The sequence below is a fragment of the Bombus huntii genome, chromosome 11 (genome assembly GCF_024542735.1).
Source record: "Bombus huntii isolate Logan2020A chromosome 11, iyBomHunt1.1, whole genome shotgun sequence".
Lineage (NCBI taxonomy): Eukaryota > Metazoa > Arthropoda > Insecta > Hymenoptera > Apidae > Bombus > Bombus huntii.
In genome coordinates this window covers 3,423,631-3,444,709 of record NC_066248.1, presented here as the reverse complement: position 1 = coordinate 3,444,709, position 21,079 = coordinate 3,423,631, and the positions used below count along the sequence as shown (strand labels likewise).

At 30.1% G+C, this 21,079-nt stretch overlaps 6 protein-coding genes across 9 annotated transcripts in view; 4 read left to right on the top strand and 2 right to left on the bottom strand.

The window, feature by feature from the left end:
• Positions 1 to 28: 28 nt before the first annotated feature.
• On the bottom strand, positions 29 to 1,762 carry LOC126870919 (peroxiredoxin-6). Of its 2 annotated transcripts, XM_050629112.1 has the most exons (6): positions 1,724 to 1,762; positions 1,439 to 1,536; positions 841 to 997; positions 518 to 735; positions 365 to 437; positions 29 to 281 (listed from the first exon to the last, which is right to left on the bottom strand). In XM_050629112.1, the coding sequence occupies exons 1-6, from the start codon at positions 1,745 to 1,747 to the stop codon at positions 153 to 155; spliced, it is 699 nt and encodes a 232-aa protein (XP_050485069.1). In that variant the 5' UTR covers positions 1,748 to 1,762; the 3' UTR covers positions 29 to 152. The 2 variants fall into 2 exon arrangements, with proteins under 2 accessions (XP_050485069.1, XP_050485070.1); XM_050629113.1 differs by lacking the exon at positions 1,724 to 1,762 and having other exon boundaries at positions 1,312 to 1,525.
• Positions 1,763 to 2,278: 516 nt separating this feature from the next.
• Positions 2,279 to 4,227, top strand: LOC126870913 (mitochondrial ribonuclease P protein 1 homolog). Its single transcript, XM_050629105.1, has 3 exons — positions 2,279 to 2,762; positions 2,857 to 3,403; positions 3,548 to 4,227. The coding sequence occupies exons 1-3, from the start codon at positions 2,299 to 2,301 to the stop codon at positions 3,851 to 3,853; spliced, it is 1,317 nt and encodes a 438-aa protein (XP_050485062.1). The 5' UTR covers positions 2,279 to 2,298; the 3' UTR covers positions 3,854 to 4,227.
• A 140-nt stretch (positions 4,228 to 4,367) lies between these two features.
• Positions 4,368 to 8,095, top strand: LOC126870903 (F-box/LRR-repeat protein 4). Of its 2 annotated transcripts, XM_050629086.1 has the most exons (7): positions 4,368 to 5,161; positions 5,559 to 5,652; positions 5,852 to 6,305; positions 6,389 to 6,644; positions 6,710 to 7,070; positions 7,144 to 7,471; positions 7,557 to 8,095. In XM_050629086.1, the coding sequence occupies exons 1-7, from the start codon at positions 4,937 to 4,939 to the stop codon at positions 7,891 to 7,893; spliced, it is 2,055 nt and encodes a 684-aa protein (XP_050485043.1). In that variant the 5' UTR covers positions 4,368 to 4,936; the 3' UTR covers positions 7,894 to 8,095. The 2 variants fall into 2 exon arrangements, with proteins under 2 accessions (XP_050485043.1, XP_050485044.1); XM_050629087.1 differs by lacking the exon at positions 4,368 to 5,161 and having other exon boundaries at positions 5,757 to 6,305.
• A 346-nt stretch (positions 8,096 to 8,441) lies between these two features.
• LOC126870894 (nucleolar pre-ribosomal-associated protein 1) lies at positions 8,442 to 16,003 on the top strand. Of its 2 annotated transcripts, none has more exons than XM_050629052.1 (15): positions 8,442 to 8,738; positions 8,892 to 9,104; positions 9,203 to 9,491; positions 9,570 to 10,161; positions 10,244 to 10,537; positions 10,645 to 10,935; positions 11,031 to 11,351; positions 11,438 to 11,756; positions 11,826 to 13,010; positions 13,094 to 13,933; positions 14,002 to 14,129; positions 14,207 to 14,416; positions 14,515 to 14,735; positions 14,834 to 15,230; positions 15,298 to 16,003. In XM_050629052.1, the coding sequence occupies exons 1-15, from the start codon at positions 8,669 to 8,671 to the stop codon at positions 15,832 to 15,834; spliced, it is 5,907 nt and encodes a 1,968-aa protein (XP_050485009.1). In that variant the 5' UTR covers positions 8,442 to 8,668; the 3' UTR covers positions 15,835 to 16,003. The 2 variants fall into 2 exon arrangements, with proteins under 2 accessions (XP_050485009.1, XP_050485008.1); XM_050629051.1 differs by having other exon boundaries at positions 14,207 to 14,452.
• LOC126870916 (uncharacterized) lies at positions 15,957 to 17,588 on the bottom strand. The gene has a single exon (XM_050629109.1). It carries the CDS (start codon positions 17,015 to 17,017, stop codon positions 15,962 to 15,964), a length of 1,056 nt encoding a protein of 351 aa, XP_050485066.1. The 5' UTR covers positions 17,018 to 17,588; the 3' UTR covers positions 15,957 to 15,961.
• A 1,362-nt stretch (positions 17,589 to 18,950) lies between these two features.
• LOC126870901 (ankyrin repeat domain-containing protein 6) overlaps positions 18,951 to 21,079 on the top strand; it is a 134,108-nt gene continuing 131,979 nt past the window's right edge. Inside the window, exon 1 of the mRNA XM_050629081.1 lies at positions 18,951 to 19,825. The gene's annotated coding sequence lies outside the window, so the exon portion shown is untranslated. The remainder of the gene's footprint in view (positions 19,826 to 21,079) is intronic.

The window sequence follows — 21,079 nt, the reverse complement described above, 5'->3', positions numbered from 1 at the left end:
AAACTGTATTTCAAGGAATGACATAATATTGAACAGAATTTAATATATATATTATCAAATATGTGTATTTTAATTTTTATAAACATACATTTTGATAATTTAAAAGAATACATTGTAAAATAATAGTTTCTCATCTTGCAAAGTATTATTTTTTACAGCGGTTGCGATACAACGCGCACGTAAGGTTTGCCCGATGGTAATGGTACGATTTTAATATTGTTGTACAATGTTTTCGCTTCTTCGTCGGAAACAGTAGGCTGAATCATTACTTGATCACCTGCCTAAAGATCATTATACAAAATTAATAATTTTTTTAATAGATGTAGTGATGTTTTAATTAATAAATAAGATCATAGATAAAAACCTTCCAATCAACTGGAGTTGCTACTTTATGCTTCTCAGTTAATTGTAGCGATTCGATAACTCTCAAAATTTCACTGTGTTCAAAAGTTATGTTAATGAATAATATATTAATAAAAATAAATTTTAACCATTAAAGATATAAGAATAATGTTACTCGAAATTTCTTCCAGTTGTTGCAGGGTATAAAATTGATAATCGCATGTTTTTAGCAGGATCAATAATAAATACTGCTCTAGCAGTCATCGGTATGCCACGATCATCAACTTCTGCAGGATCTAACATTCCCAATAACGTTGCGAGTTTTCGCGTTTCATCTTCTATTATTGGGTATGGGAATTCTTTATCAGTCATTTCAGCATAGGCCTTTATATCCTGAAAAATAATTGTGCTTTGTAAACTTGTAATAATTTCGTTTCCATTTTTTCTATTAACAATTACTTTTATTTCTAATGAAAAAACTATAATAAAAGCACTTACTTCTATCCATTTCCGGTGAGAATCTACGGAATTACACGATAATGCAATAACTTTAACTCCTAGCTTTTCAAATTCGGGCATCAATTTTAATACCCGAGCCAATTCTGTTGTACATACTGGTGTAAAATCATTTGGATGAGAAAACAAAATTCCCCACCTGTGTGAAACATAAATTAATTTTTCTAAGTTTAATATAATCTTACATGTCAAGAAAATCATATTTATGCATGATTTTGTATCACTGAATGATTTGAAATTATATGAATAGTAAATAATACATTCAAATATAAATATAAAGACTAGTTATATAAATTTACAATAAAAAATATACAATAAACATTTACATATATATATACATTAAATATATACATTACAAACATATATATATACATTACAAACATATATATATACATTAAAAAATGTAACAGAAAATATTAAAGGTTATGTTTCTTAAAGAAAATATTGTCTCACGAATCATCAAGCCATTCATGCAAGTTAATTGAGCCCATTTGAGTGTCCGCTACAAAATTTGGAAACGTTTCACCTAACAAGACCATTTTTACATGTAAAAAGTACTTTCAAAATTAACTACTATTACGATTTTGATATAGAACACAGTAAGTTGGTATCCAGGTACACAGATTTAGAAATATGACTATCTCCGATGATAAAAGCGTTGTTAAGGTGACCATACAACTATATAAATTCAAACACAATTAGAAGATACACGATATTTCAACATAATATTTTTTTAATTAATTCATGTAATATAAAAATAAATATTTGTAATGTATAAATATTTATTATAATATCAATTAAGAGATAATTTGATAACTAAATTTAAGTATTATATTTCATTCGAATCTTAAATTTAAATTTGTACTATTACGAGATTATTTATGTACATCAAATACAAGATTTATAAAATTTAAAAATTCCCGTTTTATAATATTAAACAAATTTTATAAAATTTTTATAAATTTTTTTTAAAATTAAAATAATTTTATAAAATTAAACAAATATTACGATGCATGTATTACATAAAACCGTAGAGGGCATAATGAAACCTCAGTACATACATTATAATATTTAGTTGGCGGAGGTTTTTAAATTTTAAAGTAGCGAAGAAGTGTAATAAGTTCAAATATCGATTAAACCAAATATAAAAATATATCATACCGTACTATTATATTAAGAATTAAATACAGATAGTGTATTACTATAAAATTTTACATTATGTTTACGATTATAAAATACTACTTCCTCTCTGGTATTACTAATATTGTCTACTCATATTAAATTGATATCCTAGCACGATCGTATTAGATTATATCACGATTGTAGTCGTATACTTAGGCCTGGCAATTCCCGTCGTGGTAGGCTGTTAATATCATAAGATATGTTTTATAAATCAGCCGCTAGCCGTACATCGCTGCGATCGCTGGATACGTGAAACAAATGTGTGTTTATATACGTACAGTAAGACATATATGTATGTACATTTCCGTAGTACGTACAGTGTGTTTTATACAAAGTGATAATTCAGTTACACAATTTTCAAAAATGTGTCGTCGACTCCCTTCAAAGTTTATTACTATCGTAAATAAATTTTATTCCACCGTTTTTATTCAACCGAGTCATAAATTTACGGTCTTGCAACCTAAGTATCCTGTACGAACGCATATATTAATAACACGGAGGTATAGTACGCAAAGCCCATCTGAAAAAGTAAGTCAATATTATAAAAAACTGTACGCAGAAGAATTAGACTCTCTCCTAAAAGATCCGAAATACAAAGCTTTGTATGATAAATACGAGTTAGAAATACAGTACACGAAATATGAGACAAACAGAGTACCTAAAAATTTAACCGCATATAATTGGTTATATTTACTACGAACAACAACAAGAAATGAAAGAAGGTTGTGCTTAATATCTATTTTAATATAAAAATGATCTTAATGTTTAAAAGGTTCATTCATATATTAATTTTTGTCCTTCATTATAAATATTTAGATCATATATAGAATTTCTTTGGAAATTGGACATGAAACACGAAAACGAAAAGGAGAAAAAGTTATTAAAGATGAAAGAAAAAGCAGAGAATTTTAGTGAAAATGGTATATATGGATTAAATAGAATTACAATGTTTCACAGGATACGTGCACAAACAATAAGTGATTTTTATAATGGCAGATTAATAAGTGCTATGTTACATGAACCAATAATGGTATTTGACATTGGATATGAACAATATATGACACCAAAAGAGATATCGAATTGTGCAAAACAACTATCATATTCATTCGCAATAAATCGATTACACGATAGTCCCTTTAATCTATATTTTTGTAATGCTAACAGGGATAGTATTGTTATGAAGAGGTTACATTCAATAATACCGCCTTTGTACGATCTAGAATTTCCATTAAATATCACATCAAAATGCTATTTAGAAACATTTGATAGAGATAAATTAGTATATCTTACCCCTCATACTAACACAGTTTTAAAAAACTATGATGGTAACTTAATATATATAATTGGTGCAATGGTAGATAAGGTAATTAATATTATATTTTTATATAGTTTATGCTACAAATGAAATATTAGTTATAAATAAATATTTATCAATAAATATTGAACATTAATCCATAAAATTGACGTGAACAAAAAGATTTATTAAAAAAGTTAATAATATTTTCAGAAATGTAGTAAACCAATTTCATATCAAAAAGCTAAGAAACAAGGTATTAAAATGATGAAGTTGCCTTTAAGTGAAAAATTAGAATGGGGTTCAGGATCTTCAAAAAATCTTCCTCTCAATCAAGTTCTTTCCATCATGTTAGATTTGAAACATACTAAGGATTGGAATGTGGCAATGGAAAATATACCTAAACGAAAATTACAAAGAGCAAGGGCATATTTCCAGGAAAAAAGAATGTTAAGAAATGCAAGAATGTTGCAATGCTTTTATAGAAATGAAACTTCAAACTTAGCAGATAAAGAGTAATGTTTCCTATATGTTTGAAACCAAATAAAGTTACAAATATAAATTATTGTATATAATTATCAATTTTAACCTATACTTTAGTTTTTAATATAATTTCTTTAGTCGATCTTTAAATTGCATGTATCAGTTTTATATCAGAAGCAAATAATATTTTATGATTGAAATTTATGCTTCTGTTTCACAAAAATAAGACTTTTAAATGTAATACGAATAATGTATATGGAAATGTATATATAATTAATGATATATTACTCTATGGCATACATACATGCAATATGTATACGGATAATACAGACGTACATATGTACGTTATCTATGTACATCCTCAATACTAATAATATAATAAAAGAAATTTGTTATTATTAATAACCATATTATTATAATGTAATATTATTTACTGGTATTAAAATTACGAGATAAACATTTTAATGTCACCTATTCTATATTGAAAGTAATATTATAAAAACATATTATTTTATATATAACAATGCACTCATAAAAAATAATTATGTTCTTGAATAATACATTTGCGTTTTTAATATTTCTAGCTTTTTAATCGATTGACTGGGATTTATTTAGTATAATTTATTTATACAGTTCATTATGTTAAATATATTTAAATATGTATAATGATCACTTTTATAAAGATCTTATAAAGATCTAAATCTAAAATTTATTGATAGTTAATCTTTATTTTGCACTTTTTGATTTCAGTGTTTACGAATAAATTTTTTTAATTCAATAATTACGAGATTAATTTATGAAAGGTATTCATATGTAGTAATTTTTTACTGTCTTTTTAATGCGAGTAATACTGACGTTACTGACGCATGAATGGTTAGTGTGTTCAAAAAATGGAGATTAAAAGTAAGACATGTATCATACATTTTTTGTACTAAAACGAGGGTAAAAGACATAAAAAATTACCTTTTCTTGTATGTGATTATGTATTAAAACCTCTAATGTCTACAAGATTTGTTATGCAGATAATATGTATAAATTATAATAATAACAAACCTTAAAGCGATTAACCTATATTAATTGAACTTTGAAGTTAAAACTTTCTGATTAATTGTAAATGACATGATATCTCATGACGAGATAAAAGTTGAAGTAGTTCCGATAAATGGAGAAAAAATTGGAGGAAAAGAAGAAACTGTTGTTTTTGTTGAACAGTTTGTTAAAGACGTGTGTGATTTTAGTTCCCAGTATGGAAGTAATATTAGTATTTCCTATACAGCCTATAATATTGCTGGGAATCCAAGTAAATTTCCTGATTATGGAGATTTTCCACAAGCTTTTGTTATGGTATGTTAATTTTGTAAAAAATCAAAACAGTTAAATAAACAATTGTAAACAATGCATGAAAGTAAAAGAATCAAACAGTTTTTCGTGGACTAGAATAAGCTATTTGGATTGGTTTTGTACATTATCAAAATGTTAATAACATTTTAGTTTTAATCAATGCTTTAATATTTTATTGTATAATAGCCGGCCAAGAGTATATGGTGTCGACTTTAATAATATTGTATTTTGTGCCTGAAAATTTTGGAAACTATTAATTATATATTCTTAGAACCCTAGAGTTAAAATTCTATGAAAAAATGATTTGTAAAGTATTATTTCGGCTGTATGAAATTAATGACAAAAATGTTTTATGCCTTTTTATTCATGCTACATCATATCTAATAGATTATAATTTTAGAGAACATATGGACGTTGGTGGGATAAAGCACCTTCAAGATTAATGGATTATATGCCACAGAATAACATAGACGTTACAAGTCAGGATTATATAGGTATATAGCTCTTAATTTAAAAATTAAATACTTTCTAGCATTTAATGTTTATATTGCAATATTTCAATTATTTGTAGTAATATTTTATGTTTTTATTCTTAAAGATATTTTTAACTTATTGGAATATTATACTGATACCATTAATGCTTATGATATATGAAAAACGGAAATAAATTACAATATTTTTTATATTATCAAGATCTAGAATATTATCAAGAGGTATATCCAATTAGAGTATCAATATATGAAACTTACAATCCTGGAAGTGTAATTGGAATTTGGGCACAAAACTCTGAGGGCAAATGGTATCAATTATGGAATGGATTTCCTCAAGTCGTGCCGCACAAGCCAAGAATATTTTCTCCATACTTGCAGCTATGTAATTTTAAGACAAAAATGATAAGACTGGAATTTAATCATAGTTTATTAGACTATTATACAGAGTTAGATGCTGTATTACTTATTGGTACATCAGAATTAATTGTACCTAATAGTTTGCATAATCAAAATCTGAATGACCTTTCTAAAGAATTGGGTTACCTTAAACAAAGTGATGATGATATATATAATTTAACACCAGATTATTTAAAGGCAAATCAGGATTTAACAGTTCTTAAAAAGACACTTTCTGAACACTGTAAGCTTTTTAAAAGGTATGTTGATATACAACCATTGATATTTTAAATTTATATTTATTTCTAATAAATAAATGAATATTGCCTGCACATTATTACAGCAAAGGAATAGATAATATATCCAAGGGAAAATTAGTATCTAAGATAGGACAACATTATCAGTCTGTTCCTCCTATAGAGGAAGCATTCAAAAGTTTACAACAATTTTTACAAGAAGATTTTCCAAAACTTATTAGAGATATTCATCATTCGATACCAAATACCATAAATGAACAAGACAATTCTCTTCAAGAAAGATTTTCAGTAGCTTCAACTGATTTTGAAAATCAACCATGTGGCACTTTCTCAGCACTTCCAGTAAAATATGATATCATGATTTGTTATATCTTATTATATCTATTATTAACAATGCATTTTTACAGGATGAGACGGTACTAAAAATTTTGAAGAATTTAGATTTAAGATCATTATGCTGTTTATGCAGAGTAAATAAACACTTTAACAATATTGCAAGAGATGCTTTGTTATATACAAGTCTCAATTTAAAACCTTACTGGCATTGTTTAGACACATCTGCATTAATTAGTTTAGCACCTAGGTGTCATTATTTACAACAATTAGATCTTTCATGGTGTGGAAATTATAATATGATTAAGTATCAAGATTTTATAAATTTTCTTCACATATCTGGCAGTGTTCTGACTCATTTAAGACTAAACTGTTGTCAATTTGTAAATGATGCTATTATCTTTGAAATTTCAAAAGTATGTAAGAATTTGAAAGGTAAATATTATTGAAATATTTTTTATTAAACATTTAAAAGTTGTCTGTTGAAAATGTAATATATTAATTTTAGAACTATGTTTATGTAACTGTATGGGTGTAACAAACGAAGGATTTTCGAAACTCGAAAACTTGAAGTTCCTTGAACGTTTGGAGCTTTACAGAACAACTATCGAAACTTCTACATTATGTTCTATTTTAAAGAAGAATACTCAAATGCGACATTTAAATTTGGCAGGAATGCATGATCGTTTAAATATAGACGAAGTTGCTGTTGAATTAGGAAGTTCTTGTCCATATTTGGAAAGTGTAGACTTTTGGAAAGCACAAACTTTAACTCCATATGGAGTTAGAGCTTTGTCTCACTGTACTAAACTTCGAGAAGTGGATTTTGGATGGTGGTATGTTCTCGAAAAAATATTGTATCATTTATATAATTAACGAATTTCAATGTATTTATCATTCGTTTTATCATTTTCTTCATAGCGGTGGAATGGGCGCTCCTGGTGACTCTCTACGAGCATTATTGTTTTCCTGTCGTTATTTAGAAAAAGTATTTTTAGCAGCACTTAGAGGATTAACAGATCGCGACTTGGAGCCACTTTTATTATGTCAACGACTGCAACAACTAGACCTATTAGGGGCTCGTTCTCTTACTCCTGATATATGTTATGGAATTTTATTGTTTTGTCCAAAATTAGAAATGATTGATCTTAGTTTCTGTGAAGGTATTAATGATTTTATAGTGCAGGAATGGCGTCAGCAATATCCTCATGTTTCTATTAAAAGAAGTTTTCAAGTAACCAACTCTAATATGATATAACAAACATTCCATGATATTTATTACATCGATTGTAATTTAAAGTATTTTAAGTATAAATAGGTTTGTTAAATTTTATAACTTTGATTAATACTATAAAGGATGTAATATTGTTGTATATAATTACATAAAAAATGTTATTACTAAAGTATCTGTACATATGTATCCATTTTTTCATAAGAATATACATATGTGTACTTGTATATTTGAAATTGCAGTTTAATATATGTATAGTATAAGAAAATATCCATACGTGTAAAAGCAATAGTACGATTAAAAATATCCAAGTTGCATAATATATATTATATTTAATACGAAATGAATAATTTGATATGATAAGTTGTGAATTTCTATAAAAATTTATATATAACAATTCTTATAATTAAAACTTTTATAATCTTTGCATTTGTTTAATTGATATTTTAATTTAAAATAATATTTTCATAATTTAAAATCATTTACAACACATGATGTAATGATTGAATTAAAAAGATACAGCCGTGTGTGAGATAAAATAGTGATTTGTTATAACAGGTCATAACAGGTTATGACGTAGTAATAATACTAATAATAAGTGGAGAGGGACGAATGCTTAATGTATATATACGTACGCACGTGGTTTCTTTTTGGTATAGGTTATGTAAATTATTTAGTGAAAGAATCACGTTTCAGACAATGAAAAATGTAAAAAATGTGATTTTTTAAAATCAAGGTACATACATATATATATATATATATATATATATATATATGTATTTAATTTGATATATTGAAAATAATGAATACCGATTTACAAAGTAAGAAATCATATAATACCAGAAGTGATATCAAAGAAAAGGAGAGAGGAGGTAGGAAATGTTATTTTCTAAGTTTTTCTGTGAAATTTTATCGTGTAGTAGTATTTCTATATTTCCACATTACTATATTATGTTTATTTTTATAATATTAAAATTTTTATTTAATAAATTTCATTCACAATTTGACAAAATTATTAATTGCAGAAGGCAATTATGTAGATGTTGAACATATTAATGATAATATGCAAATAGTTGATAAATACGGTGATACAAATATGTTGAAAAGGAAGCTGGTTTGTGATGAAACTAAACTAGGCAAAAAACAGAAAAAGAGAAATATCATAGATTCATCTATAAATGATACGAGTTATGAAGAATATGTAGCAAAACATAAGGAAACATTCCAAGAATTTCAAGGTGATATATAGATCGAATATTTAAATATAATTAATGATTTTATACATGTTTTTCTACATTATATATATTTGTATAAACATATTTTCTTACAAATGTAGAAACTAACAACAGAAGCGAAGAAAATAAGGAAGATGAAAGAGATATAGATACAGAAACAGAATATTTGGACGGAAAATATTTTAGAAGAAGTTTCAACTGTACAAATGGTTTGGATATGCTAAAAAAATTTGTAAAAATTTGCAATGAAAATAAAGAGAGGGATTTGGCTGCAGAATACTTAAATGCAGGTGGCAATATTTTGGAAATATTAAAATTTTTAGCTGCAGAAAAGAAAGGAATTAGTAATGCTATCACCGTATTTTCTGCATTAAGGATATTATTAATAAAGTAAGTATTCTATAAGTTTAAATGTTTCTTAATAAACTGCAGTTTCTCAATTTAAATATTAATTTTTTTTATATTTAGAATATTAGCACAGTATCCACAATATCAATCTAGTGCAGAAAGTGCATGTCGCCATTTGATTAATTCGCATTTATCAATAATTCACTCGATGTTGTCTATACAAAGTAATACAAAACAACAAAAAGTAGTTTTACAATTATTTGCTGCAATAGTCTCATTAGGTGGAAATATTCCACGTGAATTACTTACCCACTTGTCTTTACCAATGGGAGTTGTTAAATCTCTTGTGCAACATACAAAACCTACAGATAATCAAAATATAAGGAGCTGTTTTATTCATTTTATCCTGGCTTTCTTAGTAGAAGGAAATGTATCAATTATTAGAACTCTTCTAGATAAACGTGATTTGTTTTATAGTATATTTCCTGATTTAATATATGATTCTAAAGACATTGTTGCTTTGGTTTTAACTACTCTTAAAACTTATATTCTTCAAAATCCAAAAATTAGTAAAACAATGAAGTTACAGTTATTTTCAACATCAATTATTCAAAATCTTGTGTGTCTTTATAATTGGAAAGGTCCAAATAATTGCCCAAAACTAAAAAATCGGAGTTCTATTCCACATTCGCAATATTTTGAAGAAAAAGAGGTATTATTAAACAACTAAATAACAAGTTAATAATATATTGTATGTATACATATTAATAATTATAAAATATATTTTGATTTAGGTAGTTACAGGAATTATACATGATTTTTTAATTTTATTGTTAACGTCACATCGATATGGTATTGTTTTTCATGATTATATGCTTGGTACTTCACATGTAAAACATAATCATGTGATAAATACAGTACTTCAGAGTTTAGACCGACCTTGGGAACATGAAAAACCATTAGATCTAGTAGTTAAGATACTGACAGCGTGTCCTGATTTAATTAAATCACAACTTACTCTTCTGGAACCATATATTGAACCAAGGGTTTCATTGAAGTGGATTACAGCAATAAAATTTGTAAGAGAGGTAAACAGTTTAGTTTATTCCTTATTTTAGATATTGACATTAATGAATGTTCATATTAACCATATTAAAGGTTTCTTAAATGTTCGTATTAATCAATCTTATTGCAGATAATACAGTCAGTGGATATGAGTATCTGTGTAAAGACATGTTCATTAGAATTAAATATATTACAATTAGCGAGTGCAGTAGTATCTTTAATCTTACCAGGAGTAATTTTGAAGCAAGCAATTATGCCATCCTTATCCCATTCTAATGTAATAATACGGCATGAGGCAGTACTTACACTTACATCTATGTTTCATCAGACACAGAAGTGTTTATCAATATCAAAAGCAGTTTATAAGGAAGATAATGATTACTGCACTTTTAAGGATTATATAACAGAATATATGGTGAAGGTAAACGTATATTTTGGTAAAGCACAAATTAAACATTTAAAAATTAATCCCTGAGTAAATTATAAAATGCAACAAAATAATAACTTTCTCTTTAGAATGTACCAAATTTAAATATGATATTGAATGTGTGGAGTGGTGCTTTTACATCAAATCAAATTGAAGATAACGGTAATGACATGGAATACATTGTAGAACCAAAGAAATACGAACACCTGACAGCTGTTCTACATTTATTGCATGTGTATATTGAAGTGTGTCCGAAATTGTTAGATACATTATGTGATATGTCATCTGATACATTTTTAAATACATTGAACAAATTGGAAGATATCAGTGTCGTGGAATTTAATGTTATAAAAGTAAAAGCTATTCAATTTCTTGTTATAGTGCAGCCTTATGAATTTTCACCAGACAAGGTGTGTAAAATATTATAATTCGTGTTAAATAATTAATAACGAATATTTTGTATTTTTTGTATTGATAAATAAACGTTTCTTTTCAGAAAATATTTAACGATGCACTATCATTTCTAATATCTGCTTTAAATGAAGAAACATCTTCAGTTACATTATGTACAAAAGCAACAATAAGAACTTTATTAAATGCTACTGGAATGTTTGAGGGATGTAATGATCATTTGGATATTTGGATTAATGGTTTCATAAATTTAGATGATAGAAAGAAAGTAATAAAATGGTTTGTTCGTATTGTAAAAAAAGCTGCTGAAGATATAGAAAAATATGTAAATGAAATAATTAAAGCTGAAGAAATTATTAATCATGAAGTAATACATATTGGCAAATTACAGGACATATTTGACGGTAAACTTTAATTTTATTCTTAAACGCATTGATATAATATGCGATGTCATCTTTTTTTGCACTTTGCAGAACTGACAGAAAAATCTGCTATTCATAAAAATTTAGAAAATAATATTTTACATATGCAACATCTGACCTCAATATCACCTCTCTTATGTTGCATGTTACATAAAACAAAGGAAGATTCACATCCTTCGATTTTATCTTATTTGTCTTACGTTTTAATACATACGTTGCATTATCAAGTAATACCTCAATGTTTAATATATTTAATTAAAGATATGCCAATATTACCAGTAAAGGAGTATTTATTGAGTTGGCTAGAAGGCAATCAACTCGTTTATATTAAAAATATAATTCCCACAATGACTTTATTATGTAAATTAAATTTAGTGCTTTTGTCTGATACTAAATTACAGATGGATCAAATATTTAATGGTAGCAATATAATTACTTTTCAGTACAATGAGGAAAGTATAACAATTCATCATTCCTTGTCTACATATGAAGTTGTATATTTGTTTAAAATGACTACATTCTATTTAGTACAACATACCAAAAAGGGTGTTTTAACAAAAGTGCAATATGACAATTATAGATGTTTATTAATGTCGCTATTGTATATTGCAAAGGATAGTGTAGATAGCGTTATTTTTTTGGAAGAATGTGCAAAATCGATCTTTACTCATCCTATTATTCTGCATTATTTTTCTCCAATTTATCAAAAGAATAAAAATATTGTAAGAAGTATGATAACTCTTACAGTTACCGACGTTTGTAGTATGTTAAACAATTTGCATAAAAAATGTAATACTAGAAATTTATTTATTCATTTCAAAAATAAGTTACTTACGCAACTATGTAAAATGATAGACAAAAGACAAAAAGATGAAAAGATAAATAATCCTGATAAGATTATCACCTTGTTAGAGGTATTGCAACCAACACCAAAAGATGTTGTATATTTATTAAAGAGGCTAGTGAAATTAGAGGATACTATGTTTATTTCAAACGATAAGAAAAGTTTATCAGTACACGGGCATTTAATTTCTAAACTTTTAGAAATTATTAATGCTAATGAGATAAAATCTGAGCGAAATGTATTTTTTGAGCTTGATACAGAATTTGTTAGAGATTTGTGTTTACACTTACTTTTCCTAAAATTGAACTCAATTACCAATTTTGAAATATGGGAAACAGTTTTACATGGATATCTTTCAAATTTTTCATTCAATATTGGTGGCATTGATGCAAGTAAGTTGTTTTCACAAAATTTTACGTTAATGCGTTATTTCATAACCACATTATTACGTTTTATTATATTTGTGTAATTGCAGATATTTTTACGTCATTATTATCAACAAAAATTACGGATACGACTGTAAATTTAATTTCATTTTTAATTAGCAAAAATATAAGATTTATACCTATTTTTGTGGAATGTGTAAAAAAGTCGAAAAATATGGAAAAGGGTAACATTATATTGCCAATAGTTGCAAGTAATTTAAATTTTAATTGGGATCAGGACTTTCTGCAAGATTTGAAGAAACATTATGAAACTGAAATTACATGTTATCTATGTGATCCTAAAGATGTAAAACCTTGGATAGAAGAAAATGTTATTGCAATTTCTTATTTAATTAAAACTACATTTAATCTTAAAATATGTAATGATATATGTAATATGATTTTACAAACTGGTGATAAATTGGATATGGTATCTATACATTACATAAAAATTCTTCAAAGTATGTACAATAAATTTGCTGCCTTAGAAACAGAGAGTGAAAAGCTTATCATGAATTTGATACAAATTTTTCTTTACATCGTTACTGTAACTTTAAAGAAAGAGTCCAAGAATGTACAAAAACTTCATATCCTTTGCGAAATATTGAGCGATGCTGTTAAACATTTAAGAGAAAAAGGGAAAGTTTTTGAATTTGAGGCCTTAAGTACCAATCATTCGTGGTTACAATTTACACGATTTTCTTTAAAATTTGGTCTTAAAGGATTAAAAAGTAATAAGAAAGAATTGCCAATATTAAGAACTTTAAGCATTTTATGTGATATTGCATATAAAAATGATAGTAACAATGAATATGCCAAAACTTTGTTTGAAATGGCAACTTCTCATTCTGAATTTATTAATATTATGCTAGGCTCATCAGAGACTAAAAGTACGTATATAATAATAATAGCGGGTAATTATAATAGCTGTAATGTATTTAATTATTTTATTTTTTAGGAGATTTAGTAGAGTTATTATGGATTCTTATGCGAAAAAATAAAGAAGTTATGAGATCAACACACATACCTGTTTATTTAGCGGCGTACAATGCTACTTTAAACGAAGCCGATCAATATATTTTATTCGTAAGAATAAATAAAATTAATACCAGTAAAATTTATACTAGTTTTTAGAAAAATATTAATGTATAGATTTATTTCAGATTTTGCAGTATTATGAAAATAATAATGTTAATATTTATGAATATCGGCCATATGTGTGGGGTAATGTGGCCACAACATATTATAGCGTGAAAGGTGAAATACACACGACTTTGTGGAGGCAACCATCTGTTACGCAAGTCCTTAACTTATTCGAAGAAGATATTGTAAACAATACTATAAAAGAATACCCTGTGGATAGATCTCTGAAGGTGGTTTTCATTGACTTTCATCAAATATTAAAAAATGTATTGAACTTTATTGAACTTTAATTTAAACCATTTGTTTTTTTAAATTTTATACTTTATAGGATAGTGAATTATATAGAGCAAATAATATATACGATCCAGCATTTTATTTACCGTTATTATATTTTTTACTATCAGAAAATAATGTTGTATCATGTCATAAAGTTGCTCAAAGTGGTGCACTAGCATTAACATTTGCTGCATGTAGCAGCAAGCATTCTGACGTTCGAATGATAGCTTATACTATTATTACAAGATATTATACTCATTTGGAAGCTTCTAGGTATATTTTATAAAAAAATAATAATTTAATTATATATATTGTCATATGTGATGATGTGTAATATATATATATATATATAAATTTTTTCCTATTTATAGCTCCAAAACAAAGTTACTATGGATGCGATTAATAGATGCATTGCGTTACGGTATTATATCACAGCAATTAGAACTGAATAATATACGTATAAACTGTTTAGTTTCCACGTTTTTAGCAAGAACGTCTTTGATCGCTACACAACCATTGCACCCCCTTTATTCAGTCTTACAAATATTTCTGGTAGCTAAACCAGCATTAGATATAAACACAATACCCGAGTTGTTACAGCTTTTACACAGTTCTGATGTGGAATATAAAGCACACAGATGTTGGATTTTGGAGAATATTCGTGATAGTATGAAAACAGAGGTTGAATTGGACATAGCCTTTAAATGTGTTTTGTTTAAAATGCTCCTAGACTTTTATATTTCTAATCTATCAGACTCAAATACGAAGGTATGATTTAAAAACATTGAATCACTAATTTCTTTCTTTAAACTGATCTAATGTATTTTTATTTCAGAAACTTATATTAGAAATCATTGATGCTACATTAAAAATAACGAAAGCCTCTATACTTTTTATAGAATGTTATGGAATACTTCCCTGGTTATTAGAAGTTGCAAGGAGTTTGCCTAAACGCGAAATACAACATTTCGAGCTCGTAGTGAAAATGACGGACAAACTTCTAAATACCGTATTGAATATGAAAGGGGACATTGTTCACTACAAATTAATGGTTTTAAGTATTGCATTATCTTTGAAATCACATTTAACTAAAGATATCAGGATTGAGATTTTTACATTATATATCAACATTTTGCAAAAATTACTACTCTCGAAGCATATGAAAATAATTGTTACTAAAGAACAGATATTAGAAATTCTTGAATTTTCGACAAAAATATTAGATAATACAGGGGAATGTGACGATATGTTACGTTTCGGTTGTGAATACGTAACCAAAATAGATTGTTTAGAAGATGACGATGAAGTTCAGATAGCGAGAAATAGTTTGAGAACATTAGTGTGGACATGGTGTATCCATGAAACAAATTGATTTTTAATTTTTGTATACTCTATAAATACTATAATTATATTATATTTAATAATAAGGAATTTTTCAGTATATCTTTATGGTATATCTATCTAGTATATTTCAAACTTGTTCTATATTGTAGCAAGTATCAACAATAATGTTTTGGATAAAATGTATGTACAAAAACGTCTGCATTGGGATCTCTATATTTTCCTATATGATGTCTCAGTACTATTATAACACAATTAGTGTTTAATTCCTCGGAATCCGCCGTACCATTATAGAATTCTTTCATTTGAGGTAGAATAAAATGATTTGTTTGTAAATCTCTACGCGACAACTCTACCGCTATGGATGTCGCGCCAGTATTTAATTCCTCCATTGCTCGCCTCGCTTTTGCATGACTTAAGACGAGATGGGCGACATTGTCTTGATCCGTTCTACTCAAAAAACCAGATTTCCTTGAATGCGTCGTTCGAGAATAGTTCTCGACGCTATCCTCTGGGCCTGTAGCGAATCTGTCGGATGCGTGCCCTCTTGGATGACCAAGTGCTCTACAATCGTGACACAAAACATTTTGCGACCTGTCGAGAATAATACCCGCTGCTCTAGGTGATGTACCGATATATCGAGCACCGCCGATCATTAGCTGTTTTGCATTATTATTCGAAGATAAAAATTTATCGATTTGATCGATTAAATGTTTGGAATTATTTGTTAAAAAATCAATAGTATTGTTTCTTAAATCGTCAGCGCTTTCTCCACTTTGAGCAGCTATTACTGCAAATAGACACGCGTTTAAATCCAGCTCGACATTAATAGGATCTATATTATTTAATAGCGTCCAATGTCCTGTTAAATTTGACTGTTCGTGATATTCTACGTCGATGAAATCCTTGGTCGATCTTTGATTCGTTGGATCATCTATCGTTTCATATAAGCTATCTTTCGATCTCCATATTCGAATAGATTTCCCTGTTATAGTACTTAGCGCGTATACGTGAAGCAAATTACCCGGCCCGTAATTTTTTAGATCATTAACAATGTATTTAGCTAATTTGATTTTGCATAATTGTTTGTTTTTTATGTTCTGGTATTTATCGTTCGATCTTTTGCGATTTTCGCGCATTTTTCTGTCCCGCTGTATTTGATTTTGTAAATCATCGTTATCCGAAAAACTTTTGATTTTCCTAATATTAGGCATTACGTTTTGTTTCTATCGTTATGCTCTTTTAAATTTTTAATGCATTTTGCTTGCTTTTTACGTGTACATCCATCCCTTTTCTTATTTCACTGTATTATCTTTATTTTATAAGTTGGCACGAGTAATTTACATTTTCTAATGAAACAACGATTAATAACATTAATTACAGTGTTAAATAATCGAAGGGGAGAGAAAGATACGCGTCGTTAGAAAAATATTTGTCATTTATTGATAAGGATGATTATCGAAGGAAATTTAATGTGAAATCAAATATGTAAGAGGATTGATTATTGGAACGATAACATATGCAAAAGTACCTTAATACAAAGATAATACATCTCGAAGCTTTATATTTCCCATAATTTCGTTAATTAAATACCAAAATTTCGAATATCCTGCCAAATGTTTGTGGTTGCAGTTACATTTTAAATTTTCAGTTCAATCTTCATCTTTAACATTTTATACAGACGTTTCCGTTACGTTCATTTTTTTTTTTCTTTATATTTTGCATATTTCATTCGACAAACGAAATTCATCGTCCAAGCATATCGAACAACGACGGGAAACTGATAAAAGAAAATATCACGAGTCAATATTTATCGACTTTTTGATTTTGATATCAGTTAGCTAGTTGGCTAAGACAGTACAATTTCTGAAAGTTTCGTAGATATAACTTTCTTAAAAATAGGTGACGTATCTACGAAACCTTATAACAGACTAACAGCTAAGAATACAATTTAAGGATCAATCAACATTTTTTAAACATTTACTAGAAATCAAAACGCGTGTTTAATCCCATGACCAATTAAAACATCCAATGATATGTATAATATGGAGTTTACGGAGCCGTATGGAACCGATCGCGAAATCCCGCAATCGCTTGCTTTCCCTCGTGTTTCTCGTTTCTATCCTAAGCGAAATTACATCAACCGTTGATCCAGCGAAATATAACACGTGCCTTTTTTTTTTTCTTACTCAATTTTTCTCCATCTGCAAGACGATCTAGCGGTCGGACGATCTCCATCGCGATGATAAACGCGAGTTTTTCAAGTCGGAAACTCGAGTGGAAGCTTGCCGTAAGCATGGCCGTAAAGCACGATGGCAGAAGCGGAAAGTACGAGAGGATCGGTTCCCGGTTTGCATTTATTGCGGCGAACGTCTCGCTCGGTAGGCGTGCTCGAGAGAGAGAGATCGTTCGCTGGCCGAAGAGAAAAAGAGGGTTTAAGGGCCAGGAGAAAAAGGGAAGCGTTCGTGGCGGTTGGAAATGAGCGGGGAATCGAAAGGCAGAAGGGGGTGAACCACGAAGAGACATGGTGGGGATCCTCTGGATGCTCGCTCGATCCACGGCTTTCGTTGCTCCGTGCCACGATCCATGGATCAGTCTTGGTGCAACCGTCCCTTCGAACTGGTTGCCGCCAACGCGATTTAACGCGTCGTCTTCCATCGATTTAAATGTTTCGTGCGAGTACCTGTCCGTCTCCACCTTCGAACGAAACGGTATGAGCTGGTTTTTGCTCGAGTGCTCGTGTTTTTCCGTCGCTCCGCCGGAGGAGACTGCGTTTACGCGCACAAACCTTTTGGTAACGGTTCTTGTCGTAAATAGCGCACCACACGAGAAATTTATCCGTTGCTGAAACAACGACGAAATGCTCGATCGAGAGCGATGCGTGTTCGAGCGTCTGTTGCGCCTTATTCCGTTCGGACGTTCGGTGATTTGAACGCTCGGGCGAGCGATGTTCTTGTTCGGCCTGTAGAACCTGTAAGAGTTTCGCAGCAGTGAGACGTTTGACGTTAGTTCTGTACGAGTATCCTTTGATCTGCAGATTGGATACGACAGAAAAAGTATAAATTAATCAGGATTATTTATCAGGATTATAATCAGATAAATTAATCAGCAACAAGGATATTTTTAATAGCCCTTTGTAGCGAGTAATTGATTTTAAATTGGCGAGTTGTTCGCCACGAACGCGCCTTTGTAAGTATATCGGAGAATTTGAAGCACAAGTTCTACTCGAATTAATTTCATTACGGACCGTATAGATTCCGTTTTATCATTTTAAAAGATTAGTCCGATTTTATGTTTCTTTGAAACTCAGATATCGTTAAATTCGCGAATTCCGCTCGGAAGATGAAATGAATTCTGGTTTCGGTGTTCGAGTTTTGTTAGCTTCTATCGCGCAAGTATATTCGTGCCATTTCGCTTGTCGTTTCGAGCCAATATACGGCGGCATTGATGCCGCGAAGAACGTGTTCGATGGTGATATCAACGCCCGCATGAGAAAGTCGTGCGACCATCGATTCGCGATTACTTTACTTTAAACGGACTTCTGGTCTCTTCGCCTTTGTATCTCGAGCATTTTCACACGATGCATATAATATACGTAAATCGTTGGATCGATTGACTCGAACGTAGATCGCGTGACGCGTTAAAATCCATTGGAAGATTTGTATTATCACGTGCGAAGAAAAAGGAAAAAGTGACGTGTCTGTATGTGGAGTACCTGAAACGAGCGTCGTTTTGTGAAATATTCGTTTGGAAATCGGTGTCTGTGACGACAAAGAGTGAAGAAGAGGAAGAAAAGGAAGAAGAAGAAGAGGAAAGAAGAGGCAAAGCGATCGATACAATCGTCGAGAGCAAAATAAATATTTCTCTCAGTGTGGCTAGAGTGGTTCTATCGACGAGTGATCGTGATGTGTTTTCCAATCTATATAATTGACGCAGTTTGTTAGTAATATGGTGTGAAACAGGTGATCGCGTTTGGATTACGAGTATCTGGAAACTCACTTTCGACCAATCATGTATGGCTGGTGAGTAAACATTATTACGTCTATTAACAATATTTCCCTGAAACCTTTTCAACTCGCCTTTCCTCCCACGTACTTACGATGGCTACAACAAGTATTCGACGAAGCATCTTTTGTCTGTTTCTACGTTTCATTCACGTCGTATCGAGCTTTTCCTAGTCGTACGAAGCTAGTTTTAACCAGATTCAATATACTTGAACTTCGATCAACTAGCGTGCCAATGTCGCCGATGAAAATACTTTCCTTAGCCATTGCGTGCGATGGATCCACTAGAAAAAAAAAAAAAAAAAAAAGAAAAAGAAAAATGCAGAAAAAATGACGTAGACTTTAACGTTCGGTGGTTCTCCGAATCGTTCTATTCCATTTTGACTGCATAATATAATAGTCGAACAAAATTCAAGCGTTCTTTTCGTGGAAGCACCTATCAACGAAACACAGGACGTTGTTCCGAACGAAAGGCGGCGTGGTTTCGTGGAAGTCGTGAGTTTAACGTTCGCGTTTATGCTGAAAGGGACTGACGAGCCGCGAAACGTGCACGCACCGCCTAACGAACGTATGCCTTGAATGTCCAGTGGAGTCCGCGTACGCATAAACCCGGCACGTGTATATATTTATTGTGTTCTTTATTCAGTATGCATCCGGTGGGCTGCGTGGCACAGGTAATAATGCGTTCGTCGTTGGTAACGCAACAGCGACTACCTGTTAAACTTTTCCGGCGACGATCCCTAGGTTCGTGGTATCCGTGGCGCGACGCCCTCGTCACGCGTCTGGCGCGTTACGTTACCGCGTTTCGCGTTCTAGAAACGATGAAAATTGCCTGTTATCGGTATCGTTAACGATGATCGGTGTTATCGGACCAATTAGTAAAATCTTCGCCAAAGATCGTAGAATTCGGCGGCGAACCGTCGACGCCGCCTCTTTCTTCTCTTGCTTGCTTCTCGTAATTCGTAAAATCTTGCGAATTTGGCTGGCAGAACGTCTGCAAAGAAGAAGCAAGAGAGACGACGTGCCGCGAAAGGTTGGCCATTGCGACGAGTATCACGTGAGAAAGGTAAACCGTCCGCGCGTATAGCAGGAAATGCAGTGGAAAGATAGCGAACGAGCACCTGCTGCGGCGAGCTGTTCGATGCATAGGTAATATAAACGCAATAATTCCGTATTGGACAGCGACGAGGCTTTAACTTGGCAGAAAATACGAATTCTACGTTGGTAAGTCGACTCCGTTCGGTTAAAAAACGTTCGAGAGCAACGAAACGT

What these genes read in the sequence shown, in the direction of transcription:
- LOC126870919 (XM_050629112.1), bottom strand. Translation starts at nt 1,747, where the DNA reads ATGTACATAAATAATCTCGTAATA. An exon ending in ACATAAATAATCTCGTAATA is followed by an intron (nt 1,537 to 1,723) that starts GTACAAATTTAA and finishes GAATTTATATAG; the next exon opens with TTGTATGGTCACCTTAACAA. An exon ending in CTCACCGGAAATGGATAGAA is followed by an intron (nt 736 to 840) that starts GTAAGTGCTTTT and finishes ATTATTTTTCAG; the next exon opens with GATATAAAGGCCTATGCTGA.
- LOC126870913 (XM_050629105.1), top strand. Translation starts at nt 2,299, where the DNA reads ATGTGTGTTTATATACGTACAGTAAGACATATATGTATGTACATTTCC. An exon ending in ACAACAAGAAATGAAAGAAG is followed by an intron (nt 2,763 to 2,856) that starts GTTGTGCTTAAT and finishes ATAAATATTTAG; the next exon opens with ATCATATATAGAATTTCTTT. An exon ending in TTGGTGCAATGGTAGATAAG is followed by an intron (nt 3,404 to 3,547) that starts GTAATTAATATT and finishes TAATATTTTCAG; the next exon opens with AAATGTAGTAAACCAATTTC.
- LOC126870903 (XM_050629086.1), top strand. Translation starts at nt 4,937, where the DNA reads ATGATATCTCATGACGAGATAAAAGTTGAAGTAGTTCCGATAAATGGA. An exon ending in TTCCACAAGCTTTTGTTATG is followed by an intron (nt 5,162 to 5,558) that starts GTATGTTAATTT and finishes TTATAATTTTAG; the next exon opens with AGAACATATGGACGTTGGTG. An exon ending in TACAAGTCAGGATTATATAG is followed by an intron (nt 5,653 to 5,851) that starts GTATATAGCTCT and finishes TATATTATCAAG; the next exon opens with ATCTAGAATATTATCAAGAG.
- LOC126870894 (XM_050629051.1), top strand. Translation starts at nt 8,669, where the DNA reads ATGAATACCGATTTACAAAGTAAGAAATCATATAATACCAGAAGTGAT. An exon ending in TTAAGGATATTATTAATAAA is followed by an intron (nt 9,492 to 9,569) that starts GTAAGTATTCTA and finishes TTTTATATTTAG; the next exon opens with AATATTAGCACAGTATCCAC. An exon ending in CAATAAAATTTGTAAGAGAG is followed by an intron (nt 10,538 to 10,644) that starts GTAAACAGTTTA and finishes ATCTTATTGCAG; the next exon opens with ATAATACAGTCAGTGGATAT.
- LOC126870916 (XM_050629109.1), bottom strand. Translation starts at nt 17,017, where the DNA reads ATGCCTAATATTAGGAAAATCAAAAGTTTTTCGGATAACGATGATTTA.